General features: G+C 41.4%; 1 protein-coding gene across 1 annotated transcript; it reads left to right on the top strand.

Moving 5' to 3' along the window:
* The first annotated feature begins 1,844 nt into the window (after positions 1 to 1,844).
* On the top strand, positions 1,845 to 19,097 carry LOC148149486 (putative G protein-coupled receptor 139). The gene is made up of 2 exons (XM_087990228.1): positions 1,845 to 2,019; positions 18,160 to 19,097. Exons 1-2 carry the CDS (start codon positions 1,845 to 1,847, stop codon positions 19,095 to 19,097), a joined length of 1,113 nt encoding a protein of 370 aa, XP_087846354.1.
* The last annotated feature ends 678 nt before the right edge of the window (positions 19,098 to 19,775 follow it).

The following is a 19,775-nucleotide window of genomic DNA, read 5'->3' as shown; positions in this document are numbered from 1 at the left end:
ATTTCTTGGACTGCCGTATTTTCCTTTCATTGCTTCGATTATTCTGGAATTTCATTCTTCGTTCAATCCTGATTGAAATATCCTCCCGTGAACGTTCTCTCAATATTGAAATTTCATTAAATCTGCTTTGCTGGAACAGTCATTTAGAGGCAGCTGCACATCAGAGAAAAACAGGGAAAAAATGGTTGGTTGTATGCTGTGTGACTTCACTAAACTAGCCTGTCACTCCAGAGAAATAAAGTACTTATTGGGTTCATAGGACCTCAGAGTTTTCACAGCACAGATGGAGGCCATTCAGCCCATTGTGTCTCCATGAGTTCTCCAACTGGACCAGTTGGAGACAGAGAGATTGAGTGCAGTTAGTCTGATAGTGGGAGGACGAGGGGATAAATAGAGAGAGAGAAGGGAGATAAACTGAGAGACGAGATATAGTGCAGCAACACACTGTGTGAGAGATCATGAGGTGTTAGATCGAGAGGGGGAGATAGATCCGGAGAAAGGATGAGGGGATATAGACAGGGGCAAACAGAAGATGAAAAGTTTATTTAGAAATTCCCATAGATTGCATGTACCTTGACTGATACCATATCTTTCCAACACTAAGCTGATGCTGGATGCTTTTACAGATCATTTGTTTTAAATAAAACCACAGTGGGGAGCTTCTGGCAGCTTAACAGAAGCCAATAGGCCAAAAATTTGTTCCAGGCAAGAAGTGGATTGATTTTAATAAATTGGAACAATATCAGCAAGACGAATATCACACACTTTATGAGAGACAGAGTCAGAGATTCACAGTGAGGAGAATAACTGAGACGGTAATCAGCTGAGAATTAAACAATGATTTATAAAATTTGTATGCTTCTATGTATTTTCAAACTATATATTTTTTTAAATCTCGATATCCTGAGTCACATCTTACCTTTTCATACTTTCAGAGATGCAGACGCTTTTACACAACATCATTCTGACCCTGCATTCTTTGTAAAATAGCCCCATTAAATTAATAAAGTCTCACCTCATTGTAGATGTATCTTTGAATTTGCTCTTCATATACATTATAGAAAATAATGTTCCAGTACTAATGCATGTGGAATGTCATTGTACTTCAGCCCAGTCTGAACAGTTATGTTCCCAATTCTCTCTGTTTTGTGCCTCTTCTTAAATGTCAAAATAACACTTTACTTGAAGTCCATTCATGACACTTGATCACATTTTATTGACATTGATAACATCAATGACAAAATCCTCATTTGCCAACTCTGATCCTGGAATACTAATCTTAATTGTGTATGACACGTACGAATCTCCATCAACATATCCACAAGCAAGTTTTCTTGGGTACATATTTTCTATAAAATTATAAATTTACAAAGATCCCTTCATGCGCCATTGATATAATGATTGATCAATAGTTGCAGATTATATTTCTGCTTTATGGACAGGGGAGCATATTTTCATCCCGATAGTCCTCCGATATTTACCTCATATCTACGTTATTTTGAATTATTGCAACAGTCGTTTTTATATTTAGAACATGCTTTCATGCAGTGACTCTCATGTATCACATACAGAGTGTGTATGTTTTACACATTATTTTAATTTGAAAAGAATACTGAATTGAAAGTGGATAACTGGACATGTTTGTTTCGTAATCATGATTAACGTGAGTCTCCATGGATCCTAAATGTGTCACTGGAGGATTTCACCCTTCTCTTAATAAGGGACCTTTTTCAATGCGTTATCCCACATTATAGTGTGAACATCACCTCCGACACTAGCAGGAAGCAGCAGCTCCAGAAAGAGGTATAGCAGAGATCAGAATGTCAAGAAATAGAATCTCAACAATGAATCCACACCTGAAAAGAAAAGACTGGAATGTTCCAACAATCGACAGGAGTTTTTTCAATGGTCTGCATTGGCTTTGTCAGGATGGGGTATCATTATCATCGTGGATCCAGAATGTACTCATTGTTATTCAAGGTGGTTACTATCCCATCCTCGCTACAGTTGGTGTTCCTGGTAAGCATCTTCATCTGTCTATTAAACTGGGTAGAGGTGAATTGCTGCTAATAATATTTAAAATTTATTAAGATGGCAGTCACTATCTTCAGTGGCAGTCAAGAATTTCCTTCATTGCAAATTAGAAAAGACAAAAATACAAACTACAAATGGCTAATTACAAACCCATCCCTCAGCACCACATTATGAGGAATCAGACTGTTCTCAACCTCCATCATCCCTTTTGCCCTGCAATGCTTTATGTTTCCAGATACTCTGCAATACACTGTCATAATATTTGGCTCCACCTCAGCCTCTAAATCAACCATCGTCCAAAACCTTTGATCAAGCCGGACTCAAATATTTCAAGTTTCTTCTGCACAAACATACACTTACAAACCCATTGCACCTGAAATGGTAACTTGTTCTTCTTTACATAGAATATGTCAGAAGTGCATACAATTACATGGTCGTCAGATCATTGACGAGTAACATCTCAGCCCAGATAATAATATGAGATCATCAGATATATTTTATGAAGGAAATTGGCAGATATTGAGGAGGGAAAATTAAACCATCATCATCTGTTATGAAAAGAAAGCTATACTGCTAGTTAATGAAGGCAATGTGTCATGATTCCCTGGTCAGTTCGCTGTGTGACTACAATGGGTTTTAACTGTCCTGTGGATCAGTTAAAAAAGGCACTCAGTTGAAGGGAAAGTGATGATGTGCATAAAATGCTGCCCTTACAAGGATGCACACAACCCATGAAAGTAAAATTAGTCCCTTCCTTTCCGTTATTTACATGTTCTTACAAATCATTACTATTCAGGGATGTGGCAATTCCTTATTGCAGGTGGATTTTTCGTTTTTTATATCTTTGCCCTGAGCGTGGGCATATCCAGATCTCAACTTAGTACTGACATTTTTGATGCTGAGACACAAAAAGATGTACAAGTAGCTTTTAAGTTTCAAGTCAGACATAGTGTCTCGAGAAGTAAAGATATATTAACCCAAAGGAAATAACTGGAGACAGTGAAAGTGACGGAAAAAGGAGTTCACTGATCAAAAATTGACAGTTCATTGAGAGAGTATATGGGGTTTCATGAACAGATTTTGTTTTTTTCCAAGAAAAAATACGTTGTTATCGCTGAGGGAACACAAAGGACTTTCAACAGAACAATGTATGGAATAATCACATTGCACGGATAGGGTGAATAAACTCCTCGTTTACTCTGCAGCTCTGTGAGGAAATAAGACGGGACTGCATTTCAACTTGAGGGCTCCAAATCGTCACTCGTTCTGTCGTAAATAGGTAGTGGCCGTGTCATAAATTCCATAACTTCTCCAGGACATCTGATTTCCAATATTGGAGGTGCCTCCACGGAGCCAACTTGTAGATTGAGAGAGGTCCATGCTCTGCATAAACATTCTGTAGTCGCTGTCTGACCCTGCACTGAACATCTTGTTTTTCACAATACTGACAAGAGCCGTGAAGCCTTCATTCTGAAACAGTTAGCCATTCTCATCAGCTTTTAACCTCCACAGAGTACGGCGGTCTGTCTTCTCAGAGATAGAAGATGTCCTCCTTGAGATCTGGCACCAAACATTGGACTTCTCTTCTCACTAGTAGACATTAAATATAAAGTAACACTTGTGTACAACAGGCAAGGGATGCATGAAGAACAACGTGGAACAGTCTATCTGTGCACTCTCAGCGCAATCTGTCTGTCATGTTGATGCGTCAGTAACATTTTCTATTTCTTGTAAATGTCAGTAGGAGCTGAATAGCGTCTTCTTGTTATTTTGTAAGTGAGTCGACTTATGAAATGACTACCATCTGATCCCGTTTCAGTGCCTCGAGGGGTTGAATGGAATCTTCCAGGCTCAAGGGCCTGATTGGGCTCCCTCATTCCTATATAATAGGTTAATGTGCTGAGCAGACGTCTTTGTCTTTCCGATTGATAGGCAGGAAGACATAATTGGGCTTTCCCTTTTCTTCTGCAATAGTTTCGATGGACTAAATGGCTCCCTTATATTCCTCTGAGACCAGCTTAAGGTAGTGAATGAGGTCTTCTTTACTTACAGTGGACATGTGCAGTGTCGAACGGTACTGCTCCATGAATGTGAACATACATTTGTACAGTGCAAGCTTGAATGTTGCCCAGGTCTGGCTGCACCTGAGGGGGTGAAAATTGTTCTGAAACTGTGTAATCTTCAGCAAAAATCTCAAACTTTGATCGTATGTCATTGAAGAGGTAGCTGACGATGTTTATGCCGAGGAAGCTACGCTGAATTGCTCCTACCAAGATGTCCAGGTCTGAGAGGATTGATGTGCAATGAGCACTAACATCTTCAATTGTGCTATGAATGACTCCAACCAGTGAAACGCTTACACCGCATTCGCATCAGGTTCAATTTTGGTCGTGCTCATTCATGTCATCCTCAGTATAGTATCATCAGTTTTCCCCTTGTGTTCATCATTTTCGTTTATATCAATAAGTCATGGTGTGCAGGTGCGGAGTGTCTTTTCTTCTCACAGAGGATAATGAATGTTAGTAATTCACTATTAAGAAATGTAGGGGATCTAGGTCATTGAAAGTATTAACACAGGATTTGTGACCTGTAAATGACTTGACAGCTTTGAAGGTGTGAACATGAAAGAGGAGCGATATAGTCATAGATCCACAGAGTCAAACAATGTGGATACAGCCCTTTTTGTTGACCAGGTGCCGTAGACGGGATGAGTCCCATTTGCCTGCAATTGAGGGAACAATATGTTCTGGCTTTCAGGAAGTTTACACCCACCCTGAGTTGGAAATTACAATAATATTATCTGAGCTCCCAGATTCGATCATGTGAAGTCTCCTTAAACATTCAACAGACAGTGTGACTCCATCCCATCCCAGTGCAAGTGCATCATTACGGTTGTTCTCAGACAGTGCCTTTTCCTTAACGTAACAAAGATCCTCATGCTACAATTTAATGATATACTTATATCCCAGGTATAAGTATAGAGACCCGGGTTCAATTCCCGCCTCAGGCGACTGACTGTGTGGAGTTTGCACGTTCTCCCCGTGTCTGCGTGGGTTTCCTCCGGGTGCTCCGGTTTCCTCCTTCAATCCAAAGATGTGCAGGTCAGGTGAATTGGCCTTGCTAAATTGCCCATAGTGTTATGTAAGGGGCAAATGTAGGGGTATTGGTGGGCTGCGCTTCGGCGGGTCGGTGTGGACTTGTTGGGCCGAAGGGCCTGTTTCCACACTGTAATGTAATCTAATCTTATATGTGTCTGCGTACGTTTTGCAGTGTATTACTCATACATTCACAATACTTGTATTAAAATGAACACATCATATTATTAAAACAAGTGCACGAGTTTTAACATTCTGTCCATGAGGAAACATCTATCAGGCAAATTCACGCTGTACTTGTCGCAATATCATTTCTGGATCAATAAGAACATCCGTCATTGTCGGGCCAAAGTTATTAATTCTCTATAATATATAGCCTTCAAGTTAGTAAGAAGTGAAACAGCGTCAAAAATCTTCGAAAATAATTATGCTTGTTTTGTAAATTTAATGGATCAAAATTGCAAACAGTACATCAGGTGTGATCTCAGCAATGCCCTGTCCAGATACTGTAAAATGTTCCTACCATTATTCCAGATGCACGAACAAAAATAAATATTTCCATCTGTCTTCTTTATTCCTTGCAGCAACTGCAGGCAAACATTTACTGAATCAAGTGTCAGGACACGCAAAACCTTTCGTGGCCAGATCTCTGCAATCTCTCTGCATGTTTAGTGTTGTTTTGTCAATCGTCAAAGTCCAAATTTCCCATAACCACATTATGCTGTTTCTGCCAATGGCTTGTTTACTAATCTCCCCTGTCAAGATCCCATTGCAGATCCTCCACCTCCAATTTATTGGACGGGTATATTTGTGTTTAAGCTAATTAAGTTCCAAACAATTAAGTCCCCACTTCCAAAACATTAACATAGATTGTAAATCATTGATAATCTCACACTGATCTGAATGGCACACCACTGATTACAGACTTCCAATGTTTATTTATTTCCCGAAAATAAACATTAGTCCTTACCCCCTATTTCCTCTTGATTAACTCGGTTTATTCGTTCTTGTGAAGTTATAGAGAACGTTTGAACACTCTCATTCTGTGCTGTATAAAATACTCAATGTACTGAATTACTTCATTCTATTCCCGTGTAACTCCTCAGACAGGCAGAATGATCTCCTGTTTCAATATAATGATCCTGAATGGCTGAATTGGGACGTTTTCTACCTCTGTAGTAGTCTCAAACTTTTCATTGAGATACCCACACATGGTTTAGGAGCAGCAGTTGGCCATTCAGTACCCCAAGCCAGCCATCAGAATGCTCATGTCTGATCCGATTTTTGAAGAAAACCACTTTCCCATGTATTCCAAATAATCATAGGTTTCGGAATCCATCAAGGTTCAGTCAAACTCAGCCGAGAATATCTTCCATAACGGAATCTTCACTTCTTCTCTGGGGATGAGAAGATCACAGAAATCACATGCGTGGAAAAAATGAACATACTTATCAGAATGCAGGAACCCGTATTTTGAAAGTATGCATCCTCTCACTAAAACTTCAGTCTTTTAAGACACAAGGACACAAATAGGAACATACATAAACCATCCAGGAAATCAAACTTGCCCTACAGTACCAGTGACTGTCCAATCAAATATTCATCAAACTTCGCCGCCACTGGAATCTTGGGGCATATTTCAAGATCCCATTGAACCATTAAAAATAGAGAATGATTCGGCCATTTAGCCCATCACGACTGGCTTGCTGGCCAATCATTACTGATGTGTTTCTCAAGACTGATCTTCTGTTTTCTCTGCATTAACCTTGATCTTCATATCAACAACAGTTTGTCTATGTCCGTCTGAAAGCCACTGCTGAGTCAGACTGTAGGTCTGTGTGAACATACGATGATTTGTTTGTGGTTGCATGTATGTGTGCCTTTATCTGTGTTTTTCTGCGTCTGCATGTGTGACTCTATATGCCTCTGTGTGATTTCATGTACATGTGTGTCCTGTTGTCTCTCTGTTTTGTTTTTTTCAGTGTCCTAATGTAAGTATCTCTTTGTCTCCAAGCCTGTACTATTGTTGTTTTGGAAGTGAATCGTATTGAAATGGGGATCGAAATAATTCTCCTCTCTCTGTCGCTCTCTTTCTCTCTCTCTCCATCTGTTTGTCTCTATCCCTCTCCCTATCTCGCACTCTCTCTCTCGGTCTATGTGTCCCTCTCGCTTTTAAAATGATGCAATGTCACCCACTGCTGACCACCTAGGTCCACTGCCCAATAGTAGCTCTTTATTTCTCAGAAGGGAGCAAAGCGCGTGTTTCTCTCGCATTTCACGGTCATTTTCTTCTTCGAATAATGTCTTTGGAGACTCAGAGAAGTTTTGTCCTATTCCTTGTAATGTTATCCTGAGATACTAGCACAAGAAGATGAGTATGGCCATGGCTGACCCATATGACGTCATTGGGTTTGCTTCAGGACTTTTGAATCTATTGTCACTTACAATTTGGAGCAATACATCAAAACATTGAAAGTTCATAAAAGTGCAGTAAAATTAATCTTAACGTCTTCCAAAATGCTTTCCTCATTATGGATACAATTGAACAGGAATTATTATTTTGTGTATATTCTATATAAGGAATCTGTCTGAAGACAAATCATTTCCACATTTCAGAAGGAGCACAGACATTTCTCAACATTAACACTTTCCACCCTGATCGGCCTCAGTACAATTGCAATCTTCCACACTCTACTCTGTGTGTTTGTGTATCTGTGTGCGACTCTGTCTGTGCAAATGTGTGTGTGTGTGTGTGTGTGTGTGCGCGTGCGCGTGCAGGTCTGTGTGAGTGTCTGCATGGTTGTCCGTGTGTGTCTGTGATTGATGGTGTGTGTGTGTGTGTGTGTCTGTGTGCGAGTCTGTCTTTGCTGATGGTGTGGTAAGTGTGGATGACACTACGAGCTGCTTCCCTCCCTGTCTCCTTCTCTGACTGCATCACTGATGGTTTCTACCATCCTCGGTCCCCTGTGTGGTGGTGTGGAGAGGCCATCAGAGGGTGGCGTTGCATCAAGTTAAACACCACAAAGACTGCCTGACTTACCGCTCACTAGCACACACAGGTGCACACACACATAGACAGGCACATTGAGGCATTCAGTCATTCACTGTACTGATATTCACATCGAAAATCAGTCAGTATGGTGCTGTTCCGTGGTGCGTTTGTCATTACTTTACTCGTTTTTATTAATATACAGGGTAAACACTTTGCTATTTTCAACCAGTCTCACAGAGAACTCTACCTCGTGCTGTCATCTATTAAATTTCGAAAGTCAAAGAATTATTCCTGATCTCACCATTTAAAGTAACAATTTTATTCTTTCAGTCCAAAAGAGAACATTAAAACAACCATTTTCGACAACTCCTTTCCCTTAAACCTATTTTTTACCTCCCACTCGACAATGCGGGTCTGATAAAAAAAGATTAAGATTTACAAAGAAAAGCAACGTTTCAAAAACCAACCAGCTTTGTCGATTCTACTTTGTAGATATTCCTCTGTATTTTCCTGAGACGTCCTTTCTTCGGTCTTCTGCTGAACAATTTTCTTGTGGATAGTTACAATTCAGAGAGCGATTTGGCGTGCAGTCTGTACTGGTTGGTGCTCTTTGGTGTTCTTCCCCTAACTGTTCAAAAAGGCTGGGTTTTCCACTACAAAACTTCGGATCGTTTCATTGGTTTGATGTAATCAAAAATTAACTCAGATTTGAGTGGATTTTGGTATCTAGGGCATAAGTTAAACTGTTCATCAAACTTGAATTTGTTTATGTACCATGACAATGCAATTCCAGCTATTTGTTTCAACCAAACGTTACATTTTAAGTCCTTCAGCACACTCTGTGTTTTCTGTCAGTACTTGTCATCTTCCTCTCTCTCTTAAGCTGCAGTACACATCTACACCTTCATAAAACTTCTTCTGACATATCTCTGTATTTCTGTTGCTCTGTTGACAGCATGTGAACATCTCAGTCGATCGATGGAGAGTGTGCCAATATCTCATTTGTTCAAAAGAGTGAATATGACAGTATTTCAGTTGTGCTGTGTGGATTTTGACTCCGTTACAATTTCAATGGTTGACGATCACACCTAATTGGAAGAATTGCAAAGTGTGTGGAGGACTGTGTGGAACTCCAACAGGACTTCATCAAGTTGTTGTAATGTTCAGAAATATGGCAAATGAGGATCAATGCAGAGCAGTGTGAGATGAAGCATTTTGGTCAGAAGAACATTGAAAGGAAATATAAAATAGACTTCCCAGAATCTTGGAAATTCAGGAGCAGCGGGTACTGGGTGTATATGAGCACAGATTGATGAGGTCAGTACGAATGGGGACAGCAGTGAAAAAAAAGATCAGTTTCAGTATCTGAGTGCTTAACAGGACGCGGTATAGGAGGGAGCCTCTATAATCCCTTCCTGGGAGGAGGTTGAGACGAAGTATTGTGAGCCCAACGACTGGCCTACCTAGACCATGGCTCAGGACAAAAGGGCGTTGGCATCAGAGCAATTGATTCCAAGCTAGACCAGGTGGGTTTAAAGTCAGAAATACCCTTCACTGAACTTTGGTCCTGACTCAGTAGCTGGGACGTGGATGTTTTGTAAACTCCACACCAGTCTTCCCGGTCCTCTCTGGTTCGAGTCCTTCCCATATGGGCAAAGGTGATGGAATGGACGTTGGACACTTCGCCATCCAGCTTGAACTATTAAAGGCTACATCTCCTTGAATGAAATAAAAGGAGACAGTGAGTGACGCTGTAATTGGGTGTCATTGCTGTTTGTGCTGGTGTTGATGGGAGAATGTGGTGAGATGCACAGAGTGTGTTGATCGATAGTGCAGAATCCAAGAAATGTAATTAGTGGGATAGTATAATTGAGACGATAGAGAGTGGGGGAGGGGCGGAGGTGGAAGGTGCAGCATGTATTAGTGAGACCAGTGGAACATGAGCCTTGTTCGGGGTTAGATGCTATAACAGAGTTTGAGGGAGCAGAGAGCATACATTGTCACTTATCCTGGCAGAGCAGTGAGGGTATTGCAGTTTGTCCTGTATTGCTAGACGTTTCTTCCGAACACAGATATTCCACTGAGCTGGGTCGTGAGCGTGCACCATGCTTGGTGGCTCGAATGGTGTATCCTTCTCTGTGAGGAGAATTTTCCCCCTCTGCACTAACACATCCACCGGGACCCCATTCCCCTGTCGACAAATCATAGCGCAAATGCCTCTTTTCAGAGGCGCTTGGAGTAAATTGTGTAGTGCAGCTCGAAATTGCAAAGCCAAATGTCTGCCTTTTAACCTTATAAATGGGTCGAGTGCCAGAGATCACAGAATATCCAAGTGCTTCCGGGCGATAGCGAGTACCTCCAGGCGTGATGGGTGAGAGAACTGGACTGGCGCTGAATGAGAGGGACACCGTGGGTGTGGTAGACATTTGATGAGGTGCATTTGACAAGATAGGATCAGCAAACTAGCTCGGCCTCGTGCAGAACTCTATTGCAATCAACGAAAATGACACTGAGACGAATTATTGTTGTATTCAACACAATGAGTCTAAAACTCTGCTGACTTCACTCCTAGTTGCAAAGCTGCAGAACAGATGCTTGTGCAAAACACTCCATTATCTGAACTCACACCAATATTTTATTTCACTGTCATTCCTGGAAACATGGGCATTTGTTCCAAGCTGCTATCGAAATGCCTCCATTTCACTATCCATAAAACGGTGAACACATCTTCTATGCCATAGTTTCGCAATCTTCCCCTTTTTGCCAATTTCTCATACCCCTCCTGTCTGTTGGCTTTTAAATTGATACCGCCAACATCTCTCTCTGGCAGTGATTTTCACACCCACAGTCACCCCTTTTCATGGCACAATGGAGTATAGAGATGTGAATGGATGGGAAATGCACATTCTGTCACTTCCAGCATCGACTGCAAATTTCCCAAGCTGGGCACCGATCTAATACAGGTATTACTGACCAATGCACTGTGGTTGTGTACACAGCTCTAAATGCTGGCATGATTTGGAGATGCCGGTGTTGGACTGGGATGTACAAAGTCAAAACTCACACAATACCAGGTTATAGTCCAAAAGGTTTAATTAGAAGCATTAATTTTCGGAGCGTTGCTCCTTCATCAGGTGGTTGTGGAGTACACAATTGTACAACACCAAATTTATAGCTAAAATTTAAAGTGTGATGTAACCGAAACTATACATTGAAAAATGCCTTGATAGTTTGTTAAGTCTCTCATCTGTTACGATTACCATGTTAGTTTCACTTCATTCATATGTAAATGGCAAAAAAAATGTTAAATTCTCACATTAACTTTAACAATTAGTGTCAGCACAGATAATGCGTTGAATGTGTTGGCCCCCTGTGTGGCGCTGTCTGTGCCATAAGGTTTAGACTGATTGTAATCTAAAAAAAAATGAGTTAACAGAGTCTTCTATGGATTCATGCAATTTTTGAGCAAAGTACCGTGTAACTCTGCAAGTACAAATTCACCCCACAAACGTATATGTGTATCTGTGAATGTGATATGTGTGTATGAGAGAGTGTTCTAAGTGTCTGTGTTAGAATGTGTATATGTTTGTGAGTGATTGATTGTAAAGAGGTCTAATTCTGTGAGAGGGTGTATGTGTGAGGGTGGGAGAGTGTGTGTGCGTGAGACACACAAAGGCACTCCTATACACCGACACACACACAGATACTCTAACAGTCATACAGAGACGCACACTCCCACACTCACACATGCACCCTCTCACAGACTTAGATGCTTTACAGTCACATACACTCTCTCTCACAGACACTCACAATCTCCCCACCACCAACACACACACACCACATGCACACATACACACATACGTTTGTGGGGTGAATTTGTACTTGCAGAATTACTTTGCTCGAGCATTGCATGAAACCATGTAAGAATCTGTTAACTCATTTTTTAATATTAGAATAAGTCTAAACATTATGGCACAGAGCAGCACCTCACAGGGGAATAGCTGAATGGCCACATTGTATTCCTTTTTGAAACTCTCAATCAGCTGAATAACCTGCTGTATACGGGTGTAATTTTTGAATGGAGCAGAGCATTTTTGAATCATCTGTTAAAACCATGCTGCTGAATCTGTGATAGGCGGAAGGCCATTGATGCTGTTGCTGCTGATGGCTCACAGTGCCTCATAGATGCCAACTTTCAATTTGTTTGGTCCTTATAAAATATTCACTACTTCGCAGGAGGGAGCACCACATAAGACAATGGGTCGTATTTTCAAAAAGCGGCTGAGATTTTCCCTCCACCAGGATTATATGCTGGGTGTTCCTATACATGCTGCTGGGGACAGGTACATCCATGACAAGTTGTTTGGTGTGAAGGTTTTCCTCTTTTTGGTTGCCCCATTACTTCCCACAGTCTGGCCGCTGTGTATTTGAGGCCTCACCTGCTCAGTCAGTGATGGGCCTGTGGAGAAACGCTTTATGGTGGACATTGAGCTACTTTACACAAAGTACTTTTTGCATCTTTCTCACTTTCAGTGTTTCCTTCGATTTGTTTTCAACATCGAAGGGAAGTAATTTTTCCATGGGGGGGGGGGGGGGGTGATGTGGAGGGACGTAATGTCCATCATCAGGCGATTTATTTCACCATCTTTTACCTATAACCATGTTGTTTCCCGAGTTCTGGAATCAATGTTGCTGAATTCCAGAGTGACTCCTTTCCTGACTGTAAATCATGGTGCTCCCATTATCTGTCTTGCCAGGGGGACAGGCTATACCCAGATTTGGTGATCTTGCTCCATGAAACATTAGCAGTCAAGTCTGATTCTATGTGCAAGATTATGTGAAAGTGTTTCTTGAAAGGCAAAAGGTGGAATAAAGGCGACAATGAATCAGAGAAGAATGGCTTAAAAAGCTGAATGAAATGCGTTCCATCTAAATGTGTGCTGTAATCTCAAAAACAATCGAGGAATTCAATGCATACATTGGGGTACATGGATATGATTTACTGGCATTATACTAAATAATGATAAATGTATTTAAAATAATTAAATATACTACAGTGTGAGTGACATTGGGAAATTAATATCCCGAGCCTTTACATTTGGGGGAGCTGGTCATAAATAAACAACAAATAGGTAAGATTTTCTAATGAGGAGGATATCTGTATGATTGTAAACAGAGGATCTCACATCAGGTAATGGAGGCATTGGCTTAATTCAACTGCTTTTGTATGCAAAGTGACAGTGTAAGTTAGTTTTGGGAAGTGATATCCATTTTGGGGCTCAATGCATTTCACCAATATTGCCGCATGAATTGGTGTTTTCACACTCTCAACAAGAATTGGATTGTGCTACCCCCATTTCTTACTAGAGGCCATTCCCTGAGCAACTGGCTAGCAATGGAGCTCCTGGAATTAACTAGCAGCTCAGGCACTCGTGCCAAATCTGAAAACCCAAAGTGTACCGGGACAAGCACAGACTGTGCCACAGTGACCCTGTACGGGAGTTGATATCGGGCCTGAACGTGGTTAGGCAGCAGAAAATTGTTGTCTTCCCCAAACCTACATTGCAGACATGAGCATGGAACTCCTCCTTAGTTGGGAGTTTCATAAGCAGAACTATCTCTCTCCCCAGGAGCAGAAGCGGAGGCCATGACACCAAACCATGCCAGCCAGCTCAGAAGATACCGCCCAGGTTGGAGCAGTCTCAGTTATGAGAAGAACGTACAGCCTTATGGGGAGATAAGACCATAAGACATCAGAGCAGACATTAGACCATTCAGCTCATTGAGTGGCCTCTGCAATTCAATCACGGCAGAATATTTTCATAACGCCATTCTCTCGCTTTCTCTCCGTGACTCTTCATCCCCGTGACAATCAAGAACCTATCTATCTCCGTTTTCAATATGCTCAATTATATGCACTCTGTCCAGGCCATTCAGTATTCTATAAATTCCAATTAGTTCCATATTGATCCTTGTAAGTTCTACTGAATATAGAAATAGAATTCGAAAACGTTCTTCAATTGGTAATTCCTGGGATCATTCTCGTGAAACTCTCTGAACAGACTACAGAGCCAGAACATCCTTCCTGAGATATGAGGCCCGAAACTGTGAACAATACCTTCAAGATGGTCTGATCAGGGCGTTATCGAGCTTCAGATGTACATCGCTGCTTTTATATTTAAGTTTTATAAAAAATAAATACGATCATTGCATTTGCCTTCTGAACTGCTGACTCAACCTGTACGTTTACCTTCAGCCTATCCTCGACTGGAACTCCCAAGTCTCTTTGCACTTCGGACTTCTAAATTTTCTCCCCATTTTGAAAATAGTCCATGCCTGTATTCTTCTTACTGAAATGCATTATATTATACTTGACAACCATGTACTCCATCTGCCATTTCTTTGTCCAATTTCCTAAGTTGTCCAAATCCTTCTTCAGCCTCCCCAACTCCTCAATACGATGTGTACCTCTATCTATCATTGTACCATCTGCAAACGTAGCCGACATGCCATCAGTTCCTTGATCGCGATCACAAATGTATAAAATGAAACGCTGTGGTCCCAACATTTAACTTTGCTGCCGTCAATTGTACGACCCACTTATCCCCACTCTCTGCTCTTTGTGAGACAGTCAATCTTCTATCCATGCTGGGATATTTTCTGTAACACCATGGACCCTTATCGTACTCAGTAGATTCCTATGTGGCACTTTGTGAAAGACCTTCTTGAAGTCCAGATAGATAACAGGCATTGGCTCGCCTTGGGCTATCATACTCAATACTTCCACAAAAAATTGTAGCAGATTTGGCAGGCATGGTATTCCCTTGATGAAACCATGCTGACTCTGTCTTATTTTACCATACATCGCGATGTATTCAGATATCTAAGACTTCACAATGGACTGCAGTATCATTACCACAACTGAGGATAATCTTATCAGTCAGTAATTTTCCTTTTTTGCCTTATTCCGGTTTTAAACAGGGGTGTCCCTGTAGCAATTTTCTAATCCTCTGGGGCCGGCGCAGATTGTAACGACTCCCGAAAAATCATCACGAATGACTTCACTTTGGGGTGTCGTCCATCAAAACCAGCCGATATATCCACCCTCAGGCCATTCAGTTTTTCTAGTACCTTCTCCTTTTTGGTGGCCACGAGACTCAGTTCTGCCCCCTCACTTTCTTGATTTTTTGCGATATTACTCATCTCTTCAAATACGAAGTAATTATTGAGTTCATCAGCCATTTCCTTGTTCCCCAATTCTATCTCTCCAGCGCCATTTTCCAGCGGCCCAATGTATACTTCTGTCTCTCTTTTGCCCTCCATATATTTATCGAAACCCATCTCGTCTTCCTTCATATTACTGGCTAATTTCAACCTAATATTTCTTTCTTTGTTGCCTTCTGTTAATCTTGAGAGAAAATGAGGACTGCAGGTGCTGGGAATCAGAATCGAAGAGTATGGTTCTGGAAACGCATTTTTCTGATGAAGGGTTTATGTCCAAAACATGGATTCACCTGCTCCTCGGATGCTGCCTGACCGACTGTTCTTTTCCAGCACCACACATTTTGATTCCGTTAATCTTTGCAAGCTTACAAATCCTCTATTTTCCCACTGCTCTTCGCTACATTATATGCCTTTTTATTTGCTTTTATGCTATCCCTGACTTCCCTTGTCAGCCATTTTTCCCTCATCCTCCGTGTACCATGTGGTGAATCTCTACTGTACCTCCTCAATTACTCCCAGAAATTACTGACTTTCCCGTTCCACTGTTTTTTTTCTTCTTGGGTGCTCTCCCAGGCAATTCTACTCAGCGCCTCCCTTATGCCTCTGTATTTGTCTTTATTCAGCTGTAATACTATTATCTCTGATTCTGTCTTCTCCCTTACAATTTGCAGAGTGAATTCAATCAAATTATTATCAGCGCATCCTAAATGTTCCTTCACCTTAAGCTTCCTTATCACATCTGCCTCTTTGCACTGCACTAAATCCGGTATTGCTTTGTCCCTAGTGGGCCCTACCAAATGCTGCTCCAAAAAGTCATCACGTAGATATTTCACAGATTGTATTTCTTGCGATCCAGTATCATCTGGATTTTCCTAGTTTACTGGTCATGAAACCCACCATGACCAGTGTTACTTGACCTTTCCTACACATTTATTTTGCCCCCCTCTTGTTATCTTGCATCCTATCTCCTGACTACGGTTTAGAGGCCTTGACATGTTTTTTTAACCTGGTGCTTCCTCAAGTCTACCCATACAATTTCTACACCATCTGACCCTACTTTGTTTCTTACTAATGATTTAATTTCGTTTCTTCCAAATAGAATGTATTTCATTGAATATTCAGCTCCCAATCCTGGCCTATTTACAGCCATGTCTCGGTAATGCCCACCACGACATACCTACCGATTCATGTGCCATAAGCTCATTTACCTCATTCCCAATATTGCATGCATTCAGACATAAGACGTTCAATACCTGTATTAACTGTCCTTGTTTTCATTTTCAGACATTCTTCGAGGATGCTTGACGTTTGATTGCTGAACTTTTTCCATTCACGTTGTCATATTTCCGACTGTAATGGAGACATTAATAAACTTCCCTGACTTCTGCACTCTTCCACCCACAGGATTTTTAATTGCCTCTTTCATTGAACCCTCTCCCACCCTGTCTCATTTAGTTTAATGCCCTGTCTACAGCGCTAGATATGCAATTCCCTCGTACTCTGGTCCCAGCACAGTTCAGATGAAGAAAGTCCCATCGGAATAGATCTCTTCTTCACCAGTACTGATGCCAATGTGCCATGAGTTCAATCTAATTCCCCCCAAATCAATCCTTGAGCCACGTATTTGCCTGCTGAATCTTATTGACCAATGGATCTTCATCAGGTGGCCCGATGGGCCGAGGCATGGCAGATGATATTTAAATTAGTAAAATGTGAGATGCTGTGTATTGGAAAGAAAATCAGGGCTGTACTTATACACTTAATTGTAAAATCCTGGAGAGTGTTGCTGAAAAAGAAACCTTTCGTACAGGTTCATACTTCCTGGAAAATGCAGTGCCAGGTAAGTAGGATAGTGAAGAAGGCGTTTAGTAAGCATTATTTTATTGGTTCGAGCACTGAGTATCGGCATTGGGAGGTCATGATGCAGCTGTACAGGAATTTGAGTATGCCACTTTTGGAAATTTGTGTGCAATTCTGCTCTCCCACCTATAGAAATTATGTTGTGAAACTTGAAAAGATTCACAAAAGATTTATAAGCATGTTGCTAGGGTTGGAGGGTTTGAGATATTGGAAGAGGCTGAATAGGCTGGGGCTGTTTTCTTTGCAGCGTTGGAGGCTCGGGAGCGACCGTCAAGTGGTTCATAAAATCATGAGGGGCATGGATAGGGTAAATAAACAAGGTCTTTTCCCCGAGTTGTGGAAATTCACAAGGAGAGAGCATAGTTTTATGGTGAGATGGGAAAGAGTTCAAAGTTACCTAAGGGGCATTTTTTCATGCAAAGAGTGGAGCATGTATTGAATGAGCTGCCAGAGGAAGTCTTGGAGTCTGTAATCACAGCATTTAACGGGATATTACAAGCTCGACCATCTCCTGGAACTGTTGATGTGTGGTATCCCAAATTCCTGAAGTAACAGGACATCGGCTTTAGCGTTGACGAGGAAGGCCAACGTAGAACCACATCGTGTAGCAGATTTAATGCTATGCACATTACTACACGCAATTTTTATCACCTCCGCAATAGCAACTATGAAGAAGTGGCCTGTGTCTGCTTTCGTGTGATCTAGTGTCTGAGGATGTTCCAGGACTTATCTCTTTTTATGTATGTGCATCTCTGTGTTACGGGAGGCAAGGTTTATTTTGGTATACATTGCATTTTTGGAAGTAACTTAGAATTTAACATTTGTTATTTCATTTCCAATTCTTTCAATACATCTCTGATTTCAGTGAATCATTTGGAAATCTTAAAGATTAAACAGGTAACTTTGCCTCCAGGCTGATATATATTCTTTTTCTTCCGTTTTACTTTCTCACAGTTAATGTATTGACAATCTTCGTGCTCCTTTATAAAGATTGTGGATTGACTCCATGTGTCAGACGTTACCTGGGGGCCATGGCAGCGGCGGATCTACTGGTCATTATCTTCGATCTGATATTGAGACACATTCCTATTGTTTATCAGGAATACTTTTATTTCTTGAAGTCCATTCCCGTGTGTAATATCCACGCTGTCCTGCTTTATGCAGCCACTGACTGCTCTGTCTGGTTCACTGTTACTTTCACCGTTGATCGGTTTGTAGTCATTTGTTGCCAAAAGCTAAAAAGTAAATATTGCAGTGAGAAAACGGCGGCTGTGGTTCTTGGAACAGTGACTGTGCTGATCTGTTTAAAGAACATTTTCTGGTATTTTATGTTCACAGGTCTGTATTGGCTGGGGAACCTCCCCTGGTTTTGTGATGTAAAAATTGCTTTTGTTTTCTCTCGAGTGTGGGCCATAATCGAGTTCCTCCACTACATTCTAAATCCGGCTATCCCATTTCTCCTAATTCTTCTCCTCAATGTTTTCACTGTCAGACACATTTTAGTGATCAGCAGAGCTCGCAGAAGACTCCGAGCTCATTCCAATGGCGACACTCAATCTGACACAGAAATGAGAAATCGAAAAAAATCCATCATTTTATTGTTTGTGATCTCAGCCAATTTCACCTTGTTATGGTCAACGTTTATGATGTATTCCATATGGAAACGGATGCAATGGATTGACTATCAGTCCATTTATCTCGGTTCGTTTGTCAAGGAATTGGGCTTCATGCTGCAGCTCCTCAGTTGCTGCACAAACACCGCGATTTATGCCGTGACCCAGACTAAGTTTAGACAGCAGCTAAAGAATGTGCTGAAATATCCCTTTACCAAAATTCATCGATCAGTAAGCTTCACTCGTGAATTATTCCACCCAGGTCTTCCTCATTTTTGAACGATTCAGCAATGAAACAGTGTGCCACTATGGTAACTAACTGAGGGAAGTGCTGGTTTGTCGAACCATATCCCACAGGGAATTACCGGTGCACGTTGCAATGTTTCTCTGCACTCAGGGACCAGTGGGGAAAGGCACCATTCCACTGACAGTAAATAAAACTTCATCTTTAATTATTAAATATATTCATTAAAAAGCACCAAACAATCGTAGTGAATGATATTGTTTTTCGTTTTTGTGTTGGAGAAGCTGTATTGGAGAGAGAAAGACTCGGCCCCCAAGTCTGGTCCGTAGGAAGGGGGGGGAGACTGGAACCGAGTTTTGGAGTTGGGTTTAAGTCACTCTGTCCTTGTTTACACCTCTGGGTCACCCACTGTGACCTGGCCTCAGCAGAATTAATCTCTTTCCCTAGCTCCCTCTTCCAACATATTTCCCTCCCACCCTCAAAATTTGCCTCTCTGTCCTCATCCTATTTTTTTCTTTCTTATTTTACTGCTCCTCCTTCATGCATTGGGGAGATGTGTGGATGTGGGAACACTGGCCATTTTAAAGGGAAACATAAGGAGCTGGAGCTGCTGCTATTGCCATGCGAGCAGAGTTACGGTTGTGCAACCATCTAACATCCAAGCTCCATCCAGAGACCGGATGCGGCAACGAACGGTTGATAGGGGATTGGAG

Source organism: Chiloscyllium plagiosum, unplaced genomic scaffold (assembly GCF_037043375.1).
Source record: "Chiloscyllium plagiosum isolate Xiang-an unplaced genomic scaffold, Cpla_swu_hap1 HiC_scaffold_8, whole genome shotgun sequence".
Classification (NCBI taxonomy): domain Eukaryota; kingdom Metazoa; phylum Chordata; class Chondrichthyes; order Orectolobiformes; family Hemiscylliidae; genus Chiloscyllium; species Chiloscyllium plagiosum.
Note: the sequence above shows the minus strand (reverse complement) of the source record. Positions and strands in the feature narration are given on the sequence as shown.

Excerpts from the sequence above, each read along its gene's own strand:
- LOC148149486 (XM_087990228.1), top strand. The coding sequence starts at position 1,845 with ATGAATCCACACCTGAAAAGAAAAGACTGGAATGTTCCAACAATCGAC. Across the intron at positions 2,020-18,159 it reads CGCTACAGTTGGTGTTCCTG|TTAATGTATTGACAATCTTC; the intron begins GTAAGCATCTTC and ends ACTTTCTCACAG.